Source organism: Balearica regulorum, chromosome 10 (assembly GCF_011004875.1).
Source record: "Balearica regulorum gibbericeps isolate bBalReg1 chromosome 10, bBalReg1.pri, whole genome shotgun sequence".
Lineage (NCBI taxonomy): Eukaryota > Metazoa > Chordata > Aves > Gruiformes > Gruidae > Balearica > Balearica regulorum.
In genome coordinates this window covers 11000614-11020142 of record NC_046193.1, presented here as the reverse complement: position 1 = coordinate 11020142, position 19529 = coordinate 11000614, and the positions used below count along the sequence as shown (strand labels likewise).

At 64.8% G+C, this 19529-nt stretch overlaps 1 protein-coding gene across 1 annotated transcript in view; it reads right to left on the bottom strand.

Moving 5' to 3' along the window:
* COL7A1 (collagen type VII alpha 1 chain) overlaps positions 1-13972 on the bottom strand; it is a 35458-nt gene extending 21486 nt beyond the window's left edge. The window contains exons 1-33 of the mRNA XM_075762603.1: positions 13958-13972; positions 10747-10962; positions 8412-8502; positions 8123-8303; positions 7887-8046; positions 7697-7790; positions 7452-7610; positions 7075-7238; positions 6868-6997; positions 6647-6769; positions 5847-5996; positions 5015-5134; positions 4746-4892; positions 4449-4565; positions 4224-4373; positions 3890-4018; positions 3661-3807; positions 3374-3499; positions 3159-3302; positions 2951-3076; positions 2725-2871; positions 2516-2644; positions 2289-2435; positions 1988-2107; positions 1749-1895; positions 1535-1671; positions 1328-1454; positions 1105-1248; positions 864-1024; positions 717-758; positions 552-578; positions 393-437; positions 106-198 (exon numbers count right to left, since the gene is read on the bottom strand). Of these exons, the coding sequence (XP_075618718.1) occupies positions 106-198; positions 393-437; positions 552-578; positions 717-758; positions 864-1024; positions 1105-1248; positions 1328-1454; positions 1535-1671; positions 1749-1895; positions 1988-2107; positions 2289-2435; positions 2516-2644; positions 2725-2871; positions 2951-3076; positions 3159-3302; positions 3374-3499; positions 3661-3807; positions 3890-4018; positions 4224-4373; positions 4449-4565; positions 4746-4892; positions 5015-5134; positions 5847-5996; positions 6647-6769; positions 6868-6997; positions 7075-7238; positions 7452-7610; positions 7697-7790; positions 7887-8046; positions 8123-8303; positions 8412-8502; positions 10747-10962; positions 13958-13972 (4155 nt within the window). The remainder of the gene's footprint in view (positions 1-105; positions 199-392; positions 438-551; positions 579-716; positions 759-863; positions 1025-1104; positions 1249-1327; positions 1455-1534; positions 1672-1748; positions 1896-1987; positions 2108-2288; positions 2436-2515; positions 2645-2724; positions 2872-2950; positions 3077-3158; positions 3303-3373; positions 3500-3660; positions 3808-3889; positions 4019-4223; positions 4374-4448; positions 4566-4745; positions 4893-5014; positions 5135-5846; positions 5997-6646; positions 6770-6867; positions 6998-7074; positions 7239-7451; positions 7611-7696; positions 7791-7886; positions 8047-8122; positions 8304-8411; positions 8503-10746; positions 10963-13957) is intronic.
* Between the last annotated feature and the right edge of the window lie 5557 nt (positions 13973-19529).

Below are 19529 nucleotides of genomic sequence, written 5' to 3'. Positions count from 1 at the left end.
GGGAGGAGGAAGGAAGGACAAGGGACAGAGAGGGGCTCCTGTGTGGCCATGTCCCTGCGCCTGGGGACCCTGGGGTGCATGGGTGAGGGGGTCAGAAGTACTCACCCTGTCCCCCTTCTTGCCCGGCCGCTCGATGCTCTCTCCTGGCAGACCCCGTGGCCCCGCAGGTCCTGGAGGGCCAGGCAGCCCATGGCGGCCCTGGGGGAACAGCGGAGAAGATGGGCTGGGTGGCGGGCAGTGGTCAAGGCATGTCCCCCCTCTGCCCCTGAGGCCAGGGCTGGACAAGTCCCTGGCTTGGCAACCACCCACCAGCAGGATAAGGGGACACAGGGACCCTGCCGCTGCCCCTGCCAGGGAGCTGCCCCCCATCTCCCCCCCCATCAGGACATTACCGGCTCGCCAGGGGGGCCCGGATGCCCTGCACGTCCTTGTGGTCCCTGCAGAGACAAAGAGAGTGGTGAGCATCCCCTGCAGGCTGGCATCAGTGGGGTGTGGGGGGGTGCAGCATCACCCCGTCACCAGTTGCAGGGGGGACACACCAAAATACTCACCGCCTCGCCGCGGTCCCCCTTCTCGCCCTGCAAAGCAACAGAGGGAACAGGTTAGGGGCTGCACTCCCATGCTCAGCTCCCCACTATGCTGCTGCCATTGGTAAGCTTGGGGGTCCCTGAGCCCCAGCAGCATGGTGTGGCATGGCACAGCGCAGGGTTGCTCACCTTGGGGCACTGCACGGTGCAGGGCTTTGGCTCCAGCTCCGGCTGGCAAGACAAGGGGAACGCACGTAAATCTGGGGGTAGGAGAAGCCCCCAGCCCCCTGCAGGGCTGCTCCCTCTCTCCAGCACCCGGGGCACCCGTCCCCTTACCCTGGTGGAGATGATGGTACAGAGGTCGTCGGTGAGCTCTCCCTCCAGCTCTGCCAGGGCGCCGCTGTCATGGTAGATATACCGCGGGTCCTCGCCGGTGACCACACGCCTGAGCTGCTCCCGGTCTGCCCCCTCCAAGCCCACTGCCAGCACCTGGACCCCTGAGACAGGAGCACCCTCAGCACCCCGCAGGACATAGCCCCCTCCCCACCTACCCCGCTGGGACCCCATCCATCCTCACCCCCAGACTTGATGTCCCTGGCTGCGGCAATGGCATCGTCCCCGGAGGGGCCGTCAGCCAGGACCACCAGCACCGCCGGCACACTGGGTCGGCGCCCTGCACCGGGGCTCAGCAGGTAGGTCCTGGCGAAGGTGATGGCCGCCCCTAGGGAGGGAGAAGTAGGAGGGAGGCAGTCAGCAGGATCTCACTGGTCACTGCCCCGTCTCCCACCACAGCCCCTCACCTATAGCGTTGCCGCTGGGCTCCTCGTAGCGCATGGTGCGGATCTGCTCGAGCACGGCGGGCAGGTCACTGGAGCGGTTGAGGAGCAGCCAGGGCAGGCTGCGGTAGCTGTACGTGGCCAGAGCCACCTGCGAGGGTGCAGGGGAGTGGTGGGCACCGCTGCCCACTCGCACCCCCTGGGCCCTCCCCCATCACGGCGGCACCCTACCTGGGTGCCCTCAGGGCCCAGGCGTCCCAGGGCAGACACGGTGTTGGAGAGAAGGGTGCGGACGGCGTCAGCACCAGAGGAGCTGTCGCGGGTGCCGTGCACCAGGAAGACAATGTCACCACGCGCATCCCTGCAGACTGTGGGCAGGGAAGGGGTAAAGCCACCGCTGAAGCAGAGACGAGCCCAGCCCATCCCTGTAGTGACCCCAGCGTACCTGTGCGCTCGCTGACAGAGGTCTCGGTGCCTGGTGCGCTCCCCAGGACTGGGCGGAGGGTGAAGGTGTAGCGCTGGCCCAGGCGCAGCCCGGAGACCTGCTGGGAGCTGGCAGCACCAGGCAGCGTCTGCCCTGTCTCCCCTCCAGCTGCCACCGAGAGGACACAGTCAGGGGGGCTGGCAAGTCCTCTCGCCCCGTGAGGACACTGCCCCTGCCCCAGGGCTGCCCGCCCACCTCACCTGCTGGGGGTGTCCAGGAGAGGACATAGCTGGATGCACCAGGGACAGGGGTCCAGGTGAGCGTCACTGAGTCTCTCCGCACCTCCGTCACCTGCAGGTTGGTGACTTGGCCTGGGGCAGCTGCTGAGCAGGAGGAGGAAAGTGTCCTGGCCCCACGGGGCAGCCCCCACGCCACTCCCAGCCCCCCACCCATCACCATCCCCCAGCCCGAGGCTGGGACAGCCTGGTCCCTGGGTGCCCCTCTAGGCTCCAGCCCTGCACCAGGGGTCCATTACCCCCTTGGCTCCACACAGCCCCTTACCGGTGATGGCAGTGACAGTAGCCGGCTCGCTCTCTCGGCCACCGGCCAGGCTGGTGATACTGATGTGGTAGCGCCGGCCCGGCTCCAACCCGCCCAGGTCGTAGGAGCTGGTGGTGGCCGGGAGCTGCTGGCTGCGCTGGGGCCCCCCTGCCCAGGGGGAGAGAGGCGTGAGGGGCTGCAGTGCAGGGGCTGGTGGGGATGCAGGGCTGCCAGCCGGCCGCACTCACCCTCAGCCAGGCGCCAGACCAGGCGGTACCCGGTGCTGCCGGCCACTGGCACCCAGGCCAGGCGCAGGCGGTGGTCCAAAGCCTCCGTCACCTGGAAGTTGCTGACGGGCGACAGCGGGGCTGCCTCTGCTGTGAGGCAGAGAGGCAGGCGTTAGGGGCAGGAGTGCCCAGCATTGCCCTGCGGTGCTGCCCCCTGCCCCAGCACTCACGAGTGGTGACGACGATGGAGACAGGGTTACCCTCCCGGTTGCCAATGAGCGCTGTCACCTTCACGGTGTAGGAGACACCTCCCTCCAGGTCAGGGATGTCGAAGGAGCTCGTGTGGCCAGGAACCCGCCGGCTGCTCTCCGATCCCCCTGCCAAGGACCATGGCATCAGCCCACCACCCCACTGCCCTCACAGCCCGTCCCCATCTCCATCCCCATCCCACAGTACCGTCCCTGCGGCTCCACACCACACGGTAGGCGGTGGCTCCCGGCACGCCAACCCAGGTGACACGAGCAACGTTGCTCCTGGATGCCTGCACCTCCAGCCGGGACACCGTCCCCACCTGTTCGGGTGCTGCAACACCGAGAGGGTCACTGTCACCCGGGCTCTCAGCAAGGGGCACCAGCCAGCACTGGCAGGCGGGGAAACACCTCACCTATCCTCCCCGTGCTGGTGACAGGGCTGCCCTCACGACCATCCACAATGGCCGAGACACCGATGGTGTAGATGATGCCGGCACGCAGCCCCTCGATGGTGAAGGCGGTGGGGTCAGCAGGGAGGAAGCGTGATTGCTGCAGACCTAAGAGAGATGGCTGGGATGGGAAAGGCTCTGGCACTGCTGCCGCTGCACCCCACGGTCCCCATACTCACCGTTGCTGCCTCGCCATGTCAGCAGGTAGCCCCCGGCGCCCGGCAGCCCTCTCCAAGTCACGCGCAGCTGGCTGGGACCAGCCTCCGTCACCCGCAGCTCTGAGATGCTGCCCACCACCGGGTACTCTGCAGCATCCCACAACACCACAGCATCACCTTGGGGTGCTCAGAGGGGCCCCATAACCACCTCGGCACCCCGAGGGCTCGCAGGGGAATAGAGGACAAGCGCATGCCGGGGGGAAACACAGTACCAGGATTCCTGGTGATAAACCCTGGCGTGGACTTACTGAGGCGGACAGTGAGTGTGGCGGCACTGCCCTCCCGGCTGCCCGCTAGTGCTGAGACGCGCACCAGGTAGGCGATGCCCTCCCGGAGGTCACCCAGCTCCAGCTCTGTCTGGCTGCCTGGGACGCGCCTCGTCCTCTCTGTGCCATCTGCCAGGAGCAGGGCAGCCGCGGACCCTCAGTGCCAGCGGGGTCCCCCAGCTGCTGCCCACACCCCTGCCTGCAGACTCACCTTGGTTGTTGCGCACCACCACTTTGTACTCGGTGGCGCCGGGGACGCCGGTCCAGCCCAGTCGCACCCGCCTGCCCGACTCCTCAACGAGCCGCAGGTCCGACACAGCACCCATGGGTGCCTCCACGCCTGCGAGGGGATGTGATGAGGCATGGCTGGAGCCACGCAGCCTGGACAGCGCAGCTCCCCTCCTCACACTGGGCTGTGACTGGAGAGCTGGGGGGTCTCATGGCCAAGGGGGTCCCCGGGCTGAGCAATGCCATAGAGGATGCCCTCTGTCGCAAAGGCTTGCGAGGGTGGGGGACAACCCAGGGGACCCGTAGCAGTCACTCACCTGTCTGGAAGGTGGTGACAGGGGTGGCCACCTCCCCACCATCATAGAGCGTGTAGAGGGTGATGCGGTACTCAGTGCCCGGCTGCAGCCCTGTCAGCTGATAGGTGTTGGTGCTGCTGGGGAGCGACACTGTCCTGGGGGGCTCTGGTCCTGCAGGGAGGGGAGGGTCACTGCTGGCTGCTGGCACAGGGGGTCCATGGGGGTGACCCGGCACCCTGAGCCCACCTGTGGCTCTCTTCCACTCCAGGCGGTAGCCACGGGCATCACGGGCGCCGGTCCAGAGCACCTGGATGGACGTGGGGCCCAGGATGTTGGTCCTCAGCGTCTGCTCCACACCCGCCTCTGCAAGAGGGACCCCATGGGCTGGGCTGCTCCAAGCCCCTCTGCTGCTGGCCACCCAACCTGGCGTGTCCCCGGGTGTAGAGCCGCAGGGAATGGTCCCCACCCCGTTCTGTGGCAATGGCACCAGGTGCAGAGCCAGAGGCCAGCGGCAGGGTGGCACCACCCATGCCCACTACCTACCTGTCCTCTGCCGCACGGTGGCCGTGGGCCCCTCCAGCTGCCCAAAGAGCGGAGCCACTGTCACCACGTAGTCGGTGTTGGGCTGCAGCCCCCCCAGCGCGTGTGATGTCCGCCCAGCATCCAGGTCCACCCTGTGCCTGTCCTGCCCTGCGAGAGCCAACACAGCAGTCCCTTGGGGGATCCAGGCAGCGGGTGCCACCACCCCTCTCCTGTCCCTCCTCCCTGGGACCACCAGCAGAAGGAGTGCAAGCTCTGGGACCGGCACCTACCTGTAAGGGTTGCCCAGGAGAGCCGGTAGCCGGTAGCACCGCTGACAGGCTGCCAGGCCAGCAGCATGCTCTGCGCTGAGACGTTGTGGACAGCCAAGTGCTGCATGCCTGCCGGGCGCCCTGTGGGCGGGAGGTGCCTGTCGCATCCCCCACATGAGAGTGGGGAAGACGGCAGCAGGAAGCACCTTCACCTGCAAACCTGCCCACTCCGGGGGCGAGAAGCTCCCTTGTCCCTGCTCGCAGATGCTGAACCGCACTGAGGTCGCTTAGTGCAGCCCGTGCAGCTCCTTCAAAGCACCCCAGCTCCAACAAACTGAAACTCAAACGCCTTCCTTTTAATGCCTTAAATACTTTCTGCAGGTTAAGGCTGCCTGGGGCAGCTGAAAAAATTGGTGTGCCAAAATTTGAGGCTTACAAAGGTGTTGCCCCAGGGCTTCACCCCCACTCCTGCCCAGCAATGCTTTCCAACACTCTCTTCCCTAGTGGAAACCACGCTTTCTTCCCAAAGAGCACGGTGCTTGAACTTATAAAAAAGACCCTGCATTTTTTCGGACAACATTTTTACGTCACGTGGGCAAAGCTCCAGTGGAAACACTCCCAGAAGGCAGCGAAGGAGCTCGGGAGTGCACAGTGCTGCATTTCCCCACGAGCACCTTTTGGGGCTCAGAGCATCACCTCACAATCATGTTCGCCCACATCCCCATCCCACCCCCCCAGGCAGTAATGGGCCAGGCAGCCCCATCCCCATGGGGCATGGTGACTGAAGGAGCATCCCTGTGCTGGGAACCCATCCCTGTCCCCGGCTGAGCCCAGGGCCAGGCGCGGTGCTTACGTGTCCGAGCTGTGAGGGTGGCAGGGACGGCAGGCTGTTGCGCATAGCGGGGTCGGAGCGTCACCATGTACTCAGTGTCGGGGCGCAGGTTGCTCAGTGTGGCCGACTGCACGCTGGCCCCCAGGCTCTTCTCCTCCCCCTGGGCTGCTCCTGGGGACGAGGCAGAGGGGTGCGGGTGGGTGTGGGGGCACGGCATGTACCGGGCCCGGCAGAGAAGGGGTGCCTGTAGGCCGGCACCCTGCCCTGGGGATGCCAGGCGGTGCCAGGGGTGGGGAGCTCGGGGAGAGGCTGGGACGGCGGCCAGGGCAGGGGCACCCATCAGAGCGCCCAGGGCCAGGGAGTGGCTCCCAGGTGTGCGGCTCCAGCCCAGCGCCTGGCTGGGACAAGGGTCTGCCGCCTCCCCCTATGCACAGCAACCATGGGGCACACGCATGGCTGTGCTCCCAGCCCCAGGCCGGGGCACACACTGGGCCCCTGGCCATCGTATGCCCCCATGCGCACACCCCAAGCCCTGCGCACCAAAGCCTCCGGGTGTAGGAACACACACACTGCCTCCACGCCTCTGCACACGTGCGTGCCCCGCAGCCCACGCAAGTGTCAGCTGCTGTGGCGAAAGCAGGTGTCCACACACACTCGTGGTGCTCTTGGCATGATGTACCCCCTGCGTCAGCCCCCCTGCATGCACGCCCCCATTCGTGCACCCTGCCATGCAACTCCGTCAGGTCCTGCCCAGCTCACAGGGCTGCACAAAGGCAGGGCATCCAGGCAGCACCGTCCCCTTGCAGCGACCGTCCCCTCACCTTGCACGGCGTAGCTGAGGCTGTAGCCCTGGGGGGGCTCAGGGCCAGGCTGCCAGGCCAGCCGCAGGAAGGTCGGTCCAGTCTCCACCACACGGAAATCCAGCACGGAGCCAGCACGGCTCTCTGGGAGCACACAGAGCCAGGGATGAGCCCGCAGTCCCGTTTGCCACGGGCACCCAGCGCCTGCTCACGTCCCCGTCCCCACGGACATGGACACTCACGGGTGCGTGCTCTGCCGGACACCGACTCGCCGATGCTGTTGGCGTACTGGGCGGTGACAGTGACCAGGTACTCCGTCCCCATGCGCAGCCCTCGCAGCACAGTGCTCATCTCCCGTGGCCCCAGGCTCACCTGAGCAAGGACAGTGTCACCCCATCGCCATCCCCAGGTCACACATGGGACCCAAACAGGCAGGTAGGAGCACTGACCTCCTGTCTCTCCACCACGATCGGCTGCCCCAGCCCGGTCAGTGGCACATGCTGTACCCGGTAGCCAGTGACAGGACCGCTGGCTGCTGTCCAGCGGATCCGCAGCTGGTCGAGGCCTCGCTCCAGGATCTCCAGGTTGGAGGGGCCGGCGTGACTCGGCCCGTCTGTGGGGGAGCACAGGGGCTGTCGGCTCCAGGGTGTGTAGGGCAGCAGGGAGAGCTTGCCGGGATGGCACAGCCACGTTCCCAGCAGGATGGGATGGCCAGGAGGGCATTTTGGGGAGGATGAGTGCTAAGCGTGCACCCAGGGTGAGCGCAGCCTGTCACCCAGCACTGCCGGCACCTGCACCCCGCAGGGAGGAGGCTGGGGGCCCATACCCAACAGGCGCAGGGTGCCCCCGGCGCTTGTGCACACCCTGCGTGTCATCAGTGGCACCAACGTCCCCAGCAGCTTGAAGTCACCAACATAGAAGAAGAAGGCGTCGGTGGGCATTGAGGCCACGCGGATCAGCTCCTTGTGGTCGGCGTTCTTGATCCCTAGCAGGCATGGGAGACAATGGGTGAGGGCAGGGATCCTGAACCCAGCAGAAGCCCCCCTCACCCAATGCCAAAGCCTCACTCACCCACGGCAAACACTTTGATGCCCTGGCTCTTCAGCTTTGCTGCTGGCCCCTCGGCATCATCCTGGGATTTGCCATCTGTGATGAGGATGCAGATCTGCAGGGCCAGGTGAGAGCTATGAGATTCAGCCCAGGACCCATGGACCTGCCGCATCCCACCTGGGTGTCCCCAGGGCCACCACCCCACACCTACCTGGGGAACCCCAGGCCGGAGCTGTGCGGGGCCAAAGAAGTTGTCAGCAACATAGCGGAAGCCAGCACCAGTCCGTGTGTTGCCGCCCTTGTAGCTCAGCTGCTGGATGGCCCTCCGGACACTCGTGCCATCAGTGTGCTGGGAGAAGGGGAACTCCACCCTGGGGGGCACAAAGGATGTGTCACCTCACGGCCCCGCTGCCCCGCTGCCCCACAGACCCTGTTCCCGGGGCTCACCGCGGCTCATCGCTGTACTGTGCCACAGCGAAGCGCACTGCCTTCTCACCCACCACCTGTTCGAAGGGCCCCACCAGGTCATCCATGAAGGTGCGGACAGCACGGAAGTTGTTCCGGCCGATGCTAGATGAGCCGTCCACCAGGAAGACGATGTCAGCCTCCAGCACGTCCTCGCACACTGCTGCGGGGCAGCGACAGCACTCAGGGCACAGACTGGCACCACAGCACGGTGGTGCTGGGCTCCTCTCCCTGCCCCGTCCCCTATGTGCACCCAGTGCTCAGCACCCACCTTGGCTTCTCTTCTGCGCTGTGGCAGCCGGGGGGCCCAGGAGCGTGGGGAGCACGGCGAGGAGCAGGAGCCGGCCACTCATCGTGGGAGCCTGCAGGAGAGGATGCCGCCACCACCACCCCAAACCAGCTCTATGCCTCTGGGGACAGTAGTGACCCAGGAGGTCCCAGCACCATGCCATGCCAGGACGCCCGGCAGCCTCGGGAGGGCAAGGTGCCAGCGCCCCCCTGGGCACCACTGCTGGCACCCCACAGCACAGGGGAGAGACCCCGCTTTGGGCTGGGGCAGGAAGGCAGCGGGGCCATGCCCGGCCGCGTTACCACGCGTCCCCCCGTGCCGGAGGAGCAGCCGGCTCACTGAAAAGCGCCGGGTGGGCCGCGGCTGGCCAGTGCCCGGCCAGGTGGGAGCGGTGCCGGTGGCTACCCCGTGGCACGGCACGGGCCTGCGGTGGTCCCGGGCACGGAAGGGCACGGTGGTGGGCATGCCGCCCCCGTTCAGCCTGGCCGGGCCCGGCCCGCAGCCCCGCTCGCTGCCCGACGCCCGGGGGAGCCGTGCCCCGGCCGGGGGGAAGCTGCCAGCCCCGGCTGCGGGGTGCGCACGGGCTCTGCCTCCACAAGCCCTTCCCGCTGCCTCCTGCCCGCCCGCCCGCCCCACGCCTCGGCACCGGCAGCGGCTCACGCCGGCTGCTCCCGCCCGCAGGGGCTCCCCACCGCCCCAGGAAGGGTGGCAAAAGCGGGGTGCTCTAGGGCAGCGGGGAGCCGGGGTGGGCGAGCCCTGCCGCCAGCCCCCACACCCCGCCGCTTCCCACGCACACGGCTGCGGGGCGGGAGGTGGCACCCGGCCTGACACCACCGTGATGGCCACGCCGGGTCTCAGTCCAAGCGCAGCCCGGCCCGGCTGAACCCGGGAGGTGCGAGCCCGGCGGCCGCCCCGACGCGGGAGGGCGGACGAGCGCCCACGGGTGCCCGCGTGGGAGGTTCCGTCCTGCTCCGCAGCGCTCCCCGCCTGCACCGGGACCCCCGCCACAGCCCCCCCCGGCCACACGCACTCACCCACCGCCCCCCCCGCGGGGCTCCACCGTGCCGTGCCGCTCCGTGCCGCTCCGTGCCGTGCCGAGCCGGGTGCAGGCGGTGCCGGCGCGGAGCGGCCCCCGGCGCTCCCGCCCCTTTATTGAGGGCGGCCCGGAGCGCGGTGCCGGGGGGCGGGGGGGGGGGGAAGCGGGAGCGCCACGGCCCCCGCCCAGCCCGGGCCCCCCAAAAAAGGGCTTTTCCCACCCGCTCCCCGGGAAGGGGAGGGAAGCAGCCTTTCGGGCTGTTCCCCCGCGAAGTGCCACCCCCGGCTCCCCTCGGTTGCACGCCGGGCAGGGGGTGGAGGGCTCCGGGATGCAGATGGAGGAACCCAGGACGAGTTCTGCTGGGCTTGCCGTGGGGACCTCGGTGCGGGGCTGAGCCAGGCCCTAGAGAGGCTCAAAGCGCTTTTCCCTTTAGCATCTCCATCCTCCATGTCCCAGGAAGGTGGTGAGCGGCTCTGGGACCTGCCAGCCAGGAGCCAGCTGCACACCTCCATCCATCTCAGGGGAATGTGTCCCCAGGGACCTCAGGGCACTGCCTGGCCCTGGGCAGAGCTGGACAGAGCTGCCATGGGGACCTGAGCACCTGCCCCCCTCCAGGTTAGAGCCTGGCTCTGAGCACCAGCCCTGGGAAGGATGGTGATGGTGGTGGTAGAGAAAGGCTTCTCCCTCTGCCAGTGCAGCTCCCATGAGGCTGCAGGACAGCCGGGCCTCAGCCAGGACCTTTCCTGCACTCTCAGCTCATGGTACCCATTACATGGGACCCTAGCACCCATGGCTTAAGCACGGGGACTGCGCTGGAGCCAGCTGTGGGGCATCCTCCCACCCCACTCCAGATACCATCTCCCAGCAGCCACCAGAGCAGACTGGTGGCCAAGACCTACCCCAGAGCTGGAGAAACGTGCTGCAAAGCCACTGGCAGTGTGACTGCAGTTGGTGGAAGGAGGTGAAAGGGAGAGGATGCCCAGGAAGGTGGGCAGGGACCCTGCACTGCCCTGGCCTCACTCCCTGCCCACCTAGCAACTGGCAGGACTGTCCCTTGGGGCTTCTCCTTGGCCCACGGTGCATCCCTGACTCTCAGGGGGCCCCTCACTCCCAGGACATGCTGTGGGACCACACTGTTCCTTAGGGTACATCATGCTGCACCCCATCCTCCCCCCTTGGTGCCTGTGCTCACCTGGGACTGCTCCCAGCATGTGCCCCATGCCACCTCCCCTCTCTCCCCTTGGTCACCCCACATCCCCCTGTCCCCAGCACCCCGCATACCTGTGCCCTCCCGGCCGCCGGCCCAGAGGCTCCCCTCCGGCTCCTGGTGGGGCAGTGGGCAGGTCCAGGGGCATCTTCCTGCAGACAGCAAGGGAAGCAACAGTGGGGGTCCCTGGGGCCCAGGGCCACCTCACAGCTGGGGGCCCAGGGCAGGGCCACCTGCCACAGAGCAAAGATGCTCCAGGGCTGGCTGCAGGCAACTTTCCCAGGCACACACTGTTCCCAAGCAGGGGAGGAGCGGTGATGCCCCCGCTCTTCTTAAAGGCACAGCAAGCAGTGCATCCCCTTCCTCTTCGTTAGCCTTCCTCTCATTAGGCCCCAGCCCTGGCCCCCAAACCTGGCTGGACGGCTCCAAAGTTCACCATGGCCACACATTTCCCCCTGCCTGCCCCAGCTCTCTGGGTCCAGCCATGGGTCCAGCATCCCTAGGTCAGGATCATCCCCAAACCCTCCTCCCACCAGAGCTTGCTTAATGAAGGCAGGGCGGCCTGTCCCAATTAGACAAGGGGCTTCGTTAAACAAGGAGCCGAGGGGTCTGCCAAGGGCTTTGTGGCTGGCCCTGGGCCCAGAGCTGGCGGAGCAGCCCCACAGCACGGTGCCGGCAGCAGGGCACGGGCGTCCGGGGGTTGCCCCGGCTAACAGGGGCAGTGCTGGAGCGAGCATCGCCCAGCAGGCACTGCAGGCAGAGGCACCAGGGCAGCGATACTTTGCAGCCATGCCAGGGGCTCTGCCTGCCATCTCAGCCCCCAGGAACGTGGCAGGCAATGGTGTGGGGTGGTCCCCAAAGTCCACTCCCCCTCAGGCAGCCCAGCAGCTCAGGAGCATCTTGACTGCATTGCCAGCAGCATTCCCCTTACATTGGCACAGGAGGGGGGCATGCAAGGGTGCTGAGTCCCCAAAACCAGAGTGCCTCCCTCTTCGTGGTGTTTCCCAGCTCCCGCCCCCACATACCAGGGCCAAGGAAGGAATCCGAGGCCCCAGGGGGCACAGGATGGTGCTGCCTCAGCGGAGGGAGAGCACCAGGTGCGAGTGACTCACGCGGCTGCCCCGCGCCGCTGCACGCCAGTCCCTCCCGGAACATCCTGAAAAGCTGTCGGCCCATTCCCAAGCCTGGCCCGCTGGCAGCGAGGACGTCAGTCCTTACTCCCACAGCCCCGGCTTGGGGTTCCCCATCTACTGGCTGGCTTCGCCCCAAAGCACATTGACTCCTCTCCACTGACACTGATGAAAGCTTGCAGGGCTGACCCTAACCCTAAGCCCAGCCCCTCACTCCTGCCTGCCCTGTGCGTGCCACTCCGGTCTCAAATGCCACTCACCAGCCAGCCACGCACCCACTGTAGCACAGCCTCTGCTGCCCCGTAAGTCTCAGATCACGAGAAGCCCCAAAACATCTCCCCAGGTCCCATTGGCCCTGGTCCCTGCAGGGCACTGCCCTGGGCTGCAGGCTCAGGGGGAGCACAAGCTCCAAGCCCCATGGGCAGTCCTGCCACCCCAGGAACGGGAGCCCCCCAGTCTGAGAGTGGGCATGCAGGAAGCACTGGGGCCGAGCCTCTCCCTGCCCCATGCTTGCCAGGCGGGTGGCCTCACTGCTGCCTTAGTGGGAAACGAGGAAAATCTGTTTTCTTCAGCCCCAGGTGACGTTTCAGCTCTGTGTTGGGTGGCAGGAAAGATGAGTCACACGACGTGGTGAGACACAGCACGGTGAAACGCGCGCTGGGCTGCAGAGCCAGCTGCGGCCGCAGTGCCATGGGTCCCACACACCGTCCTCTGCCCACCCTCTCCACATCCCGCAGCTGCTGCCTTTGGTGCTGATCTGGCACGGGCTGGGATTCAGCACAACCCTTACAGGATTTTAGTTTCCTGGCCCTACGGCGGTCCGGCAGCGCTCCCTGCTCCAGCACGGCGTGGGCATCCCCAGCTGCCAGGGATGCACAGGGCGGCTCCAGGGCTGCTGGAACGGAGCTGCCGCCTCTCCGGGTCCTCTTAAATTTGGGGGCTTTCAGATGGAGGGGAGCAGTGGGGAGCTGGTGCCGAGGCAAGAGAGGGGAGGAGGAGCTGGCCGGAGGGGGAACCTTGCCTGCCGCAGGGGCCGGTTGGGACATGCTCCAGGAATGTCTCCCAGCACCAGCCACCGCCAGCTCCCTGCCGCAGCACCCAGCCGCCCGCCCCTCGGCACCCCAGGGAAGGGGCCCGCGGACCCCTGCCGCCATCACCAGCCAACTTAGGGAGAGCACCCGAGGGTCAGCATCACACTCACAGTGCAGCCTCGAGGACTCCCCTGTGGCCCCGTGGGGCTCGGCAGCAAGCCACAAAATGGGCCAGGGCGGGGAAACGGTCACCCCTTACCTCCTGCTGGCCTGCCCTGAGGGGTTTGTGGTGGGAGATGGCTGTGCCAGCCCTCCAGGCTGCATTTCACAAGGGGAACAGACAGCAGAGCCCCAGTTCTTCTCTGTGCCAGAAGGGACATCTTGCAGCTGTCCCCATCCTGCTGCTGCCCAAAGCCACATCCCTGCAGGAAAAGAAAGCAAAGTATGACATCGGGGTGAAGCCGCGAGTGGCGAGCTGCCCTCTGCCCAGCAGCTCTGGGGATGCCCAAAGCAAGGGGGATGCTCCCGGCTGCAGAGACCACAGTGGGTGCGGGGGCAGCAGCAGGGAGGGTCTGTAGGTGAAGGATGATGGAGGCAAGTGGTCCTGCTGCAGCCAGGCTTGGGGTCAGGCTGAGCCCACTGTGCCCCCACACCAGGGCTGCCCGTGGGGCAGGCGCGTGCCCCGGCTCCCCCCACAGCTGCTGCGGAGGGATGGGAAGTTTTTCCTGCCCATAAACTGTTGTGTCTGGAGGCTGCTGCCAGCGTGGCCGCACACCAGCATCTCACGAAGCTGCGCTGGACTGCAGCCAGGCCCTGCTGTCTACGCAGACAGGGCTCAGGGAAGGAACAGTGACAACGCGGGGATGTGACCCCCCTGCCCTTGGCTGAGTCAGGCAGGAGAAGGCAGCCCTGGTCAGCTTGACTGCAGAGGCTGGGCTGGCTCTCAGGGACAGTGAAGGAAGGGAAAGCCAGGCACAACCAGGGTTCTGCCAAGGGCCGGTGGTGCTTTGCAGCGGTACGGGGCCAGCGTACCAGAAAGGGAGGGTGACAGCAGGGACTATGGCAGCAGGATGAGCAGCCAGCAGCACTGCACGGGGCTCTAGAGTCCCTAGTTAACAAGCTACCTTCATCAGCTGCATCCTGCGACTGAGCTTTGGGTGATGCCGGGGGTGCCCAGAGAGGCTGCACAGTGGCTGGGGCTGGGTATCAGGGACCGGGGGGAAGCAGGGTGCAGGCAGGGGCTGAAGTGCCCCCAGAGGTGATGTGTCCCATGCTGCATGTGACCACCCACACAGCCTGGCTCATCCCGTAGGAATATGGCTTCTCAACTGATTGAGGCACAAGCTGCTTCCCTTCACTTCTGGCCCCGCAGCCCCCACCCGCAGCGGGGACCAGGCTCCATAAAATAATCCTGGCTTGCCCCGAGGATGGGGATGCCAGGGAGGATGGAAATGCAGGGACTGGATGCAGCAAAGCTCCTCCAGCACCTCCGCCTGGGGCCAGTGCTGCTTTTCCCACGCTAACAGCTCCATGTGGTGCACATGCCCTAGAGATGCCCCAGCCAGCCCAGCACATGCGGCTATGGAAGGAAAACTCCTGCCTCTTAGTAGGGGCAGACAAATTGCCTGCCTTGAGGGCACGGCAGATTAAGGTGCTCCTGGCCCAGCCCAGGCTGTGGGGTTTGCAGGCAGCAGCAGGCAGCGCCTGGGGCACAGCCGGGCTCGGGGTGCACGAAGGGGAACCCAGGGACTCATCATGCTGCGAGAGGAAGGGCTGGCAGAACAGAGGGAGTGCTTTCCCCTCAGATGCCTGCAGGAAGGAGAAGATGAAGGGAAACTGAAGGATAGCCATCGGCCCACAGCGCGCGTGCTCAGGGCATGTGCGGGCTGGGTCTGCGGTGCACAGAGTGCGACTTGAAACACCGGGCGGCTGAGCCAGCCCGTGCCCGCCTGCACCGGGTGCCTGCACTCGCCGGTGCCGCCCAGCCTGCCCAACCCTGCGCAGCCGCGGAGGTCCCTGGGGACCAGCAGCAGCGCAGCGCCTTGGGCCAGGCGGCGGGATGCAGAGGTGAAAGGTGGCATTCCTGCAGCCGTCCCCTGGGAGAGCGGTTCGGGGCAAGGCCAGGTCACCGGTGCTTCCCTGCAGCACTGGGGGAGGCGAGGAGATCATCTTACCTGCAAACACCAAGGTGCCTTGTCTCTGGCTGCCTGGAGCCCTCAACAGCATCCCTCTGGGAACGTGTGCGGGCAGATGGGGCAGCTCAGCATCCCCACTGGATGCTGGGGGGGGCTGTCACCAGGACCAGACCTGCTCCTGGCCTTGCATGGTACCTGCCGCTCTGCGCCAAACCCAGCTCCCGGGGGCAGGGCAGGAGGGGCACCAGGGCTTCAGGGGACTGGAGGGGCACACAGGAGCCCAGCACTGGTCCTGGGGACCTCACATGAATACTCACCAGTGCTGTGGGCAGGATAGTACCACTGCTCTCTGCTTTAAATCAGACTGACCCAGGGAGCAGCTGAGCAAGGGCGTTCGCAGGAGCCCAGGACACAGAGCCCAACCCTGCAGAGCTGGGGCACTTACCAGCAGCGCAGCAGCCCTTGCCACACATGGAGGCAAGCTGCCTGTTAGCTCCCAAACCCCGCAGCACCTCTGCATCCCATCAGAGGGAGCACCACAGCCATGGCTGCCCCCTCCCTCCTCCCCCAGCCCCAGAGGTGGGAGCAGCTGGTACAGGGGGAGATGGGCAAGACCCTGCCACCGTCCTTGTGCACGGGAGCTGCTCTGCTGCCTGGCGCCAAGCTTTTCCCCCTCACAGGGCCGGGAAACAGCAGCTGCCCAGCTCCCATCGTGGCACCCAGGACCAGGAGGCCAGCTGTGGGCTAACCGGGCCGTGGGAGTCCACAGCGTGACAGGGGTTGTCGGGGGGAGCAGTGCAGTGGCAGGGGCATGCAGCAACCGCTCGCCAGGCAGCGGGGAGGAATGGCAGGCAGGCAGCACATGGGCCTGGGAAGCTGGAGCTGTTCCCGGGATGCTGCCAGTTGTGCTGCAAGAAGCTGCTCCTCGTGGGGGGTTCACACAGCTTGATGGGGCCAGGAGTATTTGTTCCTCCCTCCAATGGCAAGAGCAGATGCCTCCCTGGCTGCAGCGGCTCAGGGCAGATGTATTCCCAGGGGAGGAGCGTTGCCAAGAGGAATAGCTGTGTGTCCGAGGAGCCAGCCCTCAGGGGCCCCTATCCCAGCCCCGAAGGATGGGAGAGAGGACACACTGGACTATGGCTCACTGTGGACGGTCATTGCCTTCCCAAGAGATGGAAATAATGAGTCACTAACGACTTGTGCACAAGACCTCCTGCTGCCCAGCCGCAGACAGAGGCACAGCCAGCCCTGGCAGAGCAGCACGCCGCCCTGTGCTCACAAGTGACTGGCAAGAGGGACGTACTCTGGAGCTGCACAAGAGGGAGTTTGCCCACCTCAGCTCTCCAAACCCATCCCTCTCTCAGCCCCTGTGCCCCTTGCTCACTCCTCTTTTGGCTGATCCTGCTCTCACTTTCCCACTTTTGCATCTGGGATGCGGCTCTGGCAGCTGGGAGGATGGGGTGGTTGCTCAATGCTTCCTCTCTGCCTTTATTCAAGTGTTTCACAATCTGCACCAACACCCTCTAAAAACTACCTGCGGCTCCATATAAATTTCTGGCAAGGCTCATGAAAGAGCGCCCGTCCCGCTCTTCACCGGGCTCGGCCGCTCCTTGCGCAAGGGGCACCCGACAGAGCTGTGGGGAGCATTGCCCGCAGCCCGAGGGCTGGTGGGAGACGTGCGGGGCGGCACTGCAGCCCAGCAGGCAGCCGCTGGCACATGCTGCGCCAGGGAGGGGACGGCACAGCGTGCACCGAGGTGCGGCAGGGGCCCTGCCCGGGACAGGCAGGGGCACGGAAGGGGATACGTACCGCTGAGAGCCGGGGCACGCTGCAGCCTCCGGGGAAGGGGCTTTTGCAAGTCTTGGGTGCTGGTAAAAAGTACATAGATGGCAGAAGCTCCTTTACCTGCAGGATGCCATCGTGCCTTCCTGTACCAGGGGTATGCCGGCTAACAGCACCAGATCCCCAGCAGCTGCAGGATACTGCCCTGTTTCACACAGCAGACACGGTCCACGAGAAGGATGATAAAGGTTTGTCCATTGGTCTGCTGGGGGGATGGTGAGGAAGCTGGGGGGGGGGGGCAGCACCCCAGGGGACTGAGGATGCAGGAGGGGCTGGGCACTCCCCTGCCTGTGGGGCAGCAGCCAGGGCACCGGGGGGACCCTGCTGCAAAGGGATGTGTGCAGTTCACAAGATCAGGCTAGTCCTCACAGCTCTCCCCTGCGAGACTGTGCCATTGCTCCTTCAGCTCTTTGGCTGGGTGCCCGACTCCAGAAGAAAAGAATAAAAAGGACGAAGCATCCGCCCTGCCCCGCCAGGGTGAATCGCTGTCTGTCACCATGGGAACTCCTCCCTCCCCAGACCCCCCCCAGGATGACTTCATATCTCCATCGAGCAGGAGGGCTGCATCACCGGAATGGCACGGGGCAGCCAGCCACGTACATCTCACGCAAGGACCTCTGCAGATGCGGCAGTGGCCGCGGGGCAGGATGCTGCAGAGCTCCAGGGGGAAGGCTGAGCAGCCCAGGGGAGGGTCCCGCTAAGGATGGGGGTACAGTCCGCACCCACACAGCGCATCCCCAGAGGAACAATGACTGGGGGCTCTGAGCTCCAGCTGCAGAAAAGATGTCTCCAGCACCTCTGCACCCCTCCTCATTGCCACTGAGGAGGGAAGAGTGCAGGATCCTGTCTCGGGCCCCCCGCCACCTTTGAGAGTCACCAGCCTGGGACTGTGGGGACCTCAGCCTTCCCCATCCTCCTCAGCAAAGCCGGGGCAAGGTCACCTGTGAGTCACCGCTGCGCGTGCGAGGCAGAAACAGGAGATACTTGTGTTCCCATGTCATAGGGGCTCCTGCCAAGCGCTGCACATCTGGAACAGCTGTAAACAAAGCAGGGGAAGCTGAAGAACCACAGCAGAGAGCAGCCGGCGGCAATGGGGACCTTCAGCTTCACAGCAGCCAGGCAGGGGGAAGGGGTGGAAATGCAGAGCTGCCACGTGGAGCCCAGACACCTGGGGCTCAAGCACGCTCACCTACCACCTCTTCCTGGAAGCCACTCAGCATGCCAGGACATCCTCCGTGCCAGGTAAGCGGAGGCAGGAACTTGCCACGGACACACTGCTGGCTGCTGGGCTCTGCCTGCTGCTCCGGTTCCTAGATCCACTGCTCACCAAGCCTCCCAATGAGGGACCCCAGGCCCACTTGTCATGTCCGTGGGCGATCATCACTTCACAGATCCTTACCTGGAAATCACACCCTCCAGGTTTCATTGGTAACACCAAGGCTGTCTCTCGATTGCTATGAGCACTGCTCAAGAGCGATGCGGTCTGAATGGAGAGGTCATGAATATATATGAATCTGTACAATGCTAAACTACACTGTACCCCAAGAAACTCAGAATACAGTTTTCTGAAGCTGAAATACATCAACTGCTAAATCTTGAAGCAACGCAACTTTAATTCCCTAGATTAAACATCCAAGTAAGGAAGAAAAAAATACCCCCCAAGGAGTCAGCTCACTCTTTCCTAAATATAACAAAAGATAAGCAGCATGTTCCCTTTATAGCAGTATCCAAGTGTCTACTCCAAATGAAAGTTACACACAAAGTAGAAAATAGTGCACAGTACTAGTACACAAGGGCTGCTTTACAAAAGGCTTTGCACATCCGAGTCAGCACATGCTGAGGGCAGCGCATGCGGAGCGGCTTTATTCTGCGTATTGCACCAAGTGTCAGTACCCACATTCACGGCAGGGCAGCACAGCGCCCAGAACAGCTAAACGCTAGACATCACACTGCAGGCTCTTGGCGAAACTAAGGAAATGAGGAAGAGCACTCAAATATTCAGGCTCCTGTTTCAATATCTTAATTACATAACTAGCCTCACTCAAATCAGGTCATGTGGCATTCAATCCAGCTTCCTCCGCTGTCTGTGCTATGCAGTTCTCGCACCAAGGCAGCGTATGGAGCCTTAAATAATCCCAGCGCGTGGTGGAGGCTCGGTGATGGATGGTGGGACACCGAGCAGGAGCAGCGTCTCCAGGGCACCTGGCGGGTGATCCAGCACAGGAACTACTCCTCTTTGTACAAAAAAAATCCCTCCTACTCTCACAGATCAGGGCTGGGATGTCCCCAGGCTGCCACTCCCAGCAGCCTAGTGCTGGGCCAGCAGCTCCATTTTCCATTCCTGGACAGGTGAGGAACCTGGGCAGATCCTCCTCCATGCTTCTAGTAGCTTTTCTGGGCATCGCCAGCAGCGGGCTCAAGGGGCAGCAAAGCCAAACCTCAGCCCAGCAGCCCCACTGGAAACCTCAGAGCCCTGTGGAAGGAAAATGTGTCAGGGGAAAGAGCTGGAAAGAAAAGACTTGCATGGAAAAGCGAGAACCACTGATCCTCTTTGGATGGCGTGTGGGGTAAAGCAGCTTTTAATGAGGGTGTTCAGGGCTCAGACTCTCTCCCTTCCAGACACGCCATTGAAGAAAGAGCTGAGACAATGGAGACAAGTCCTGCCGCCATGCTCCACTCAGCCTCGTGCCTCATAGCCCGGGATGGCTGTAGCTGGCAG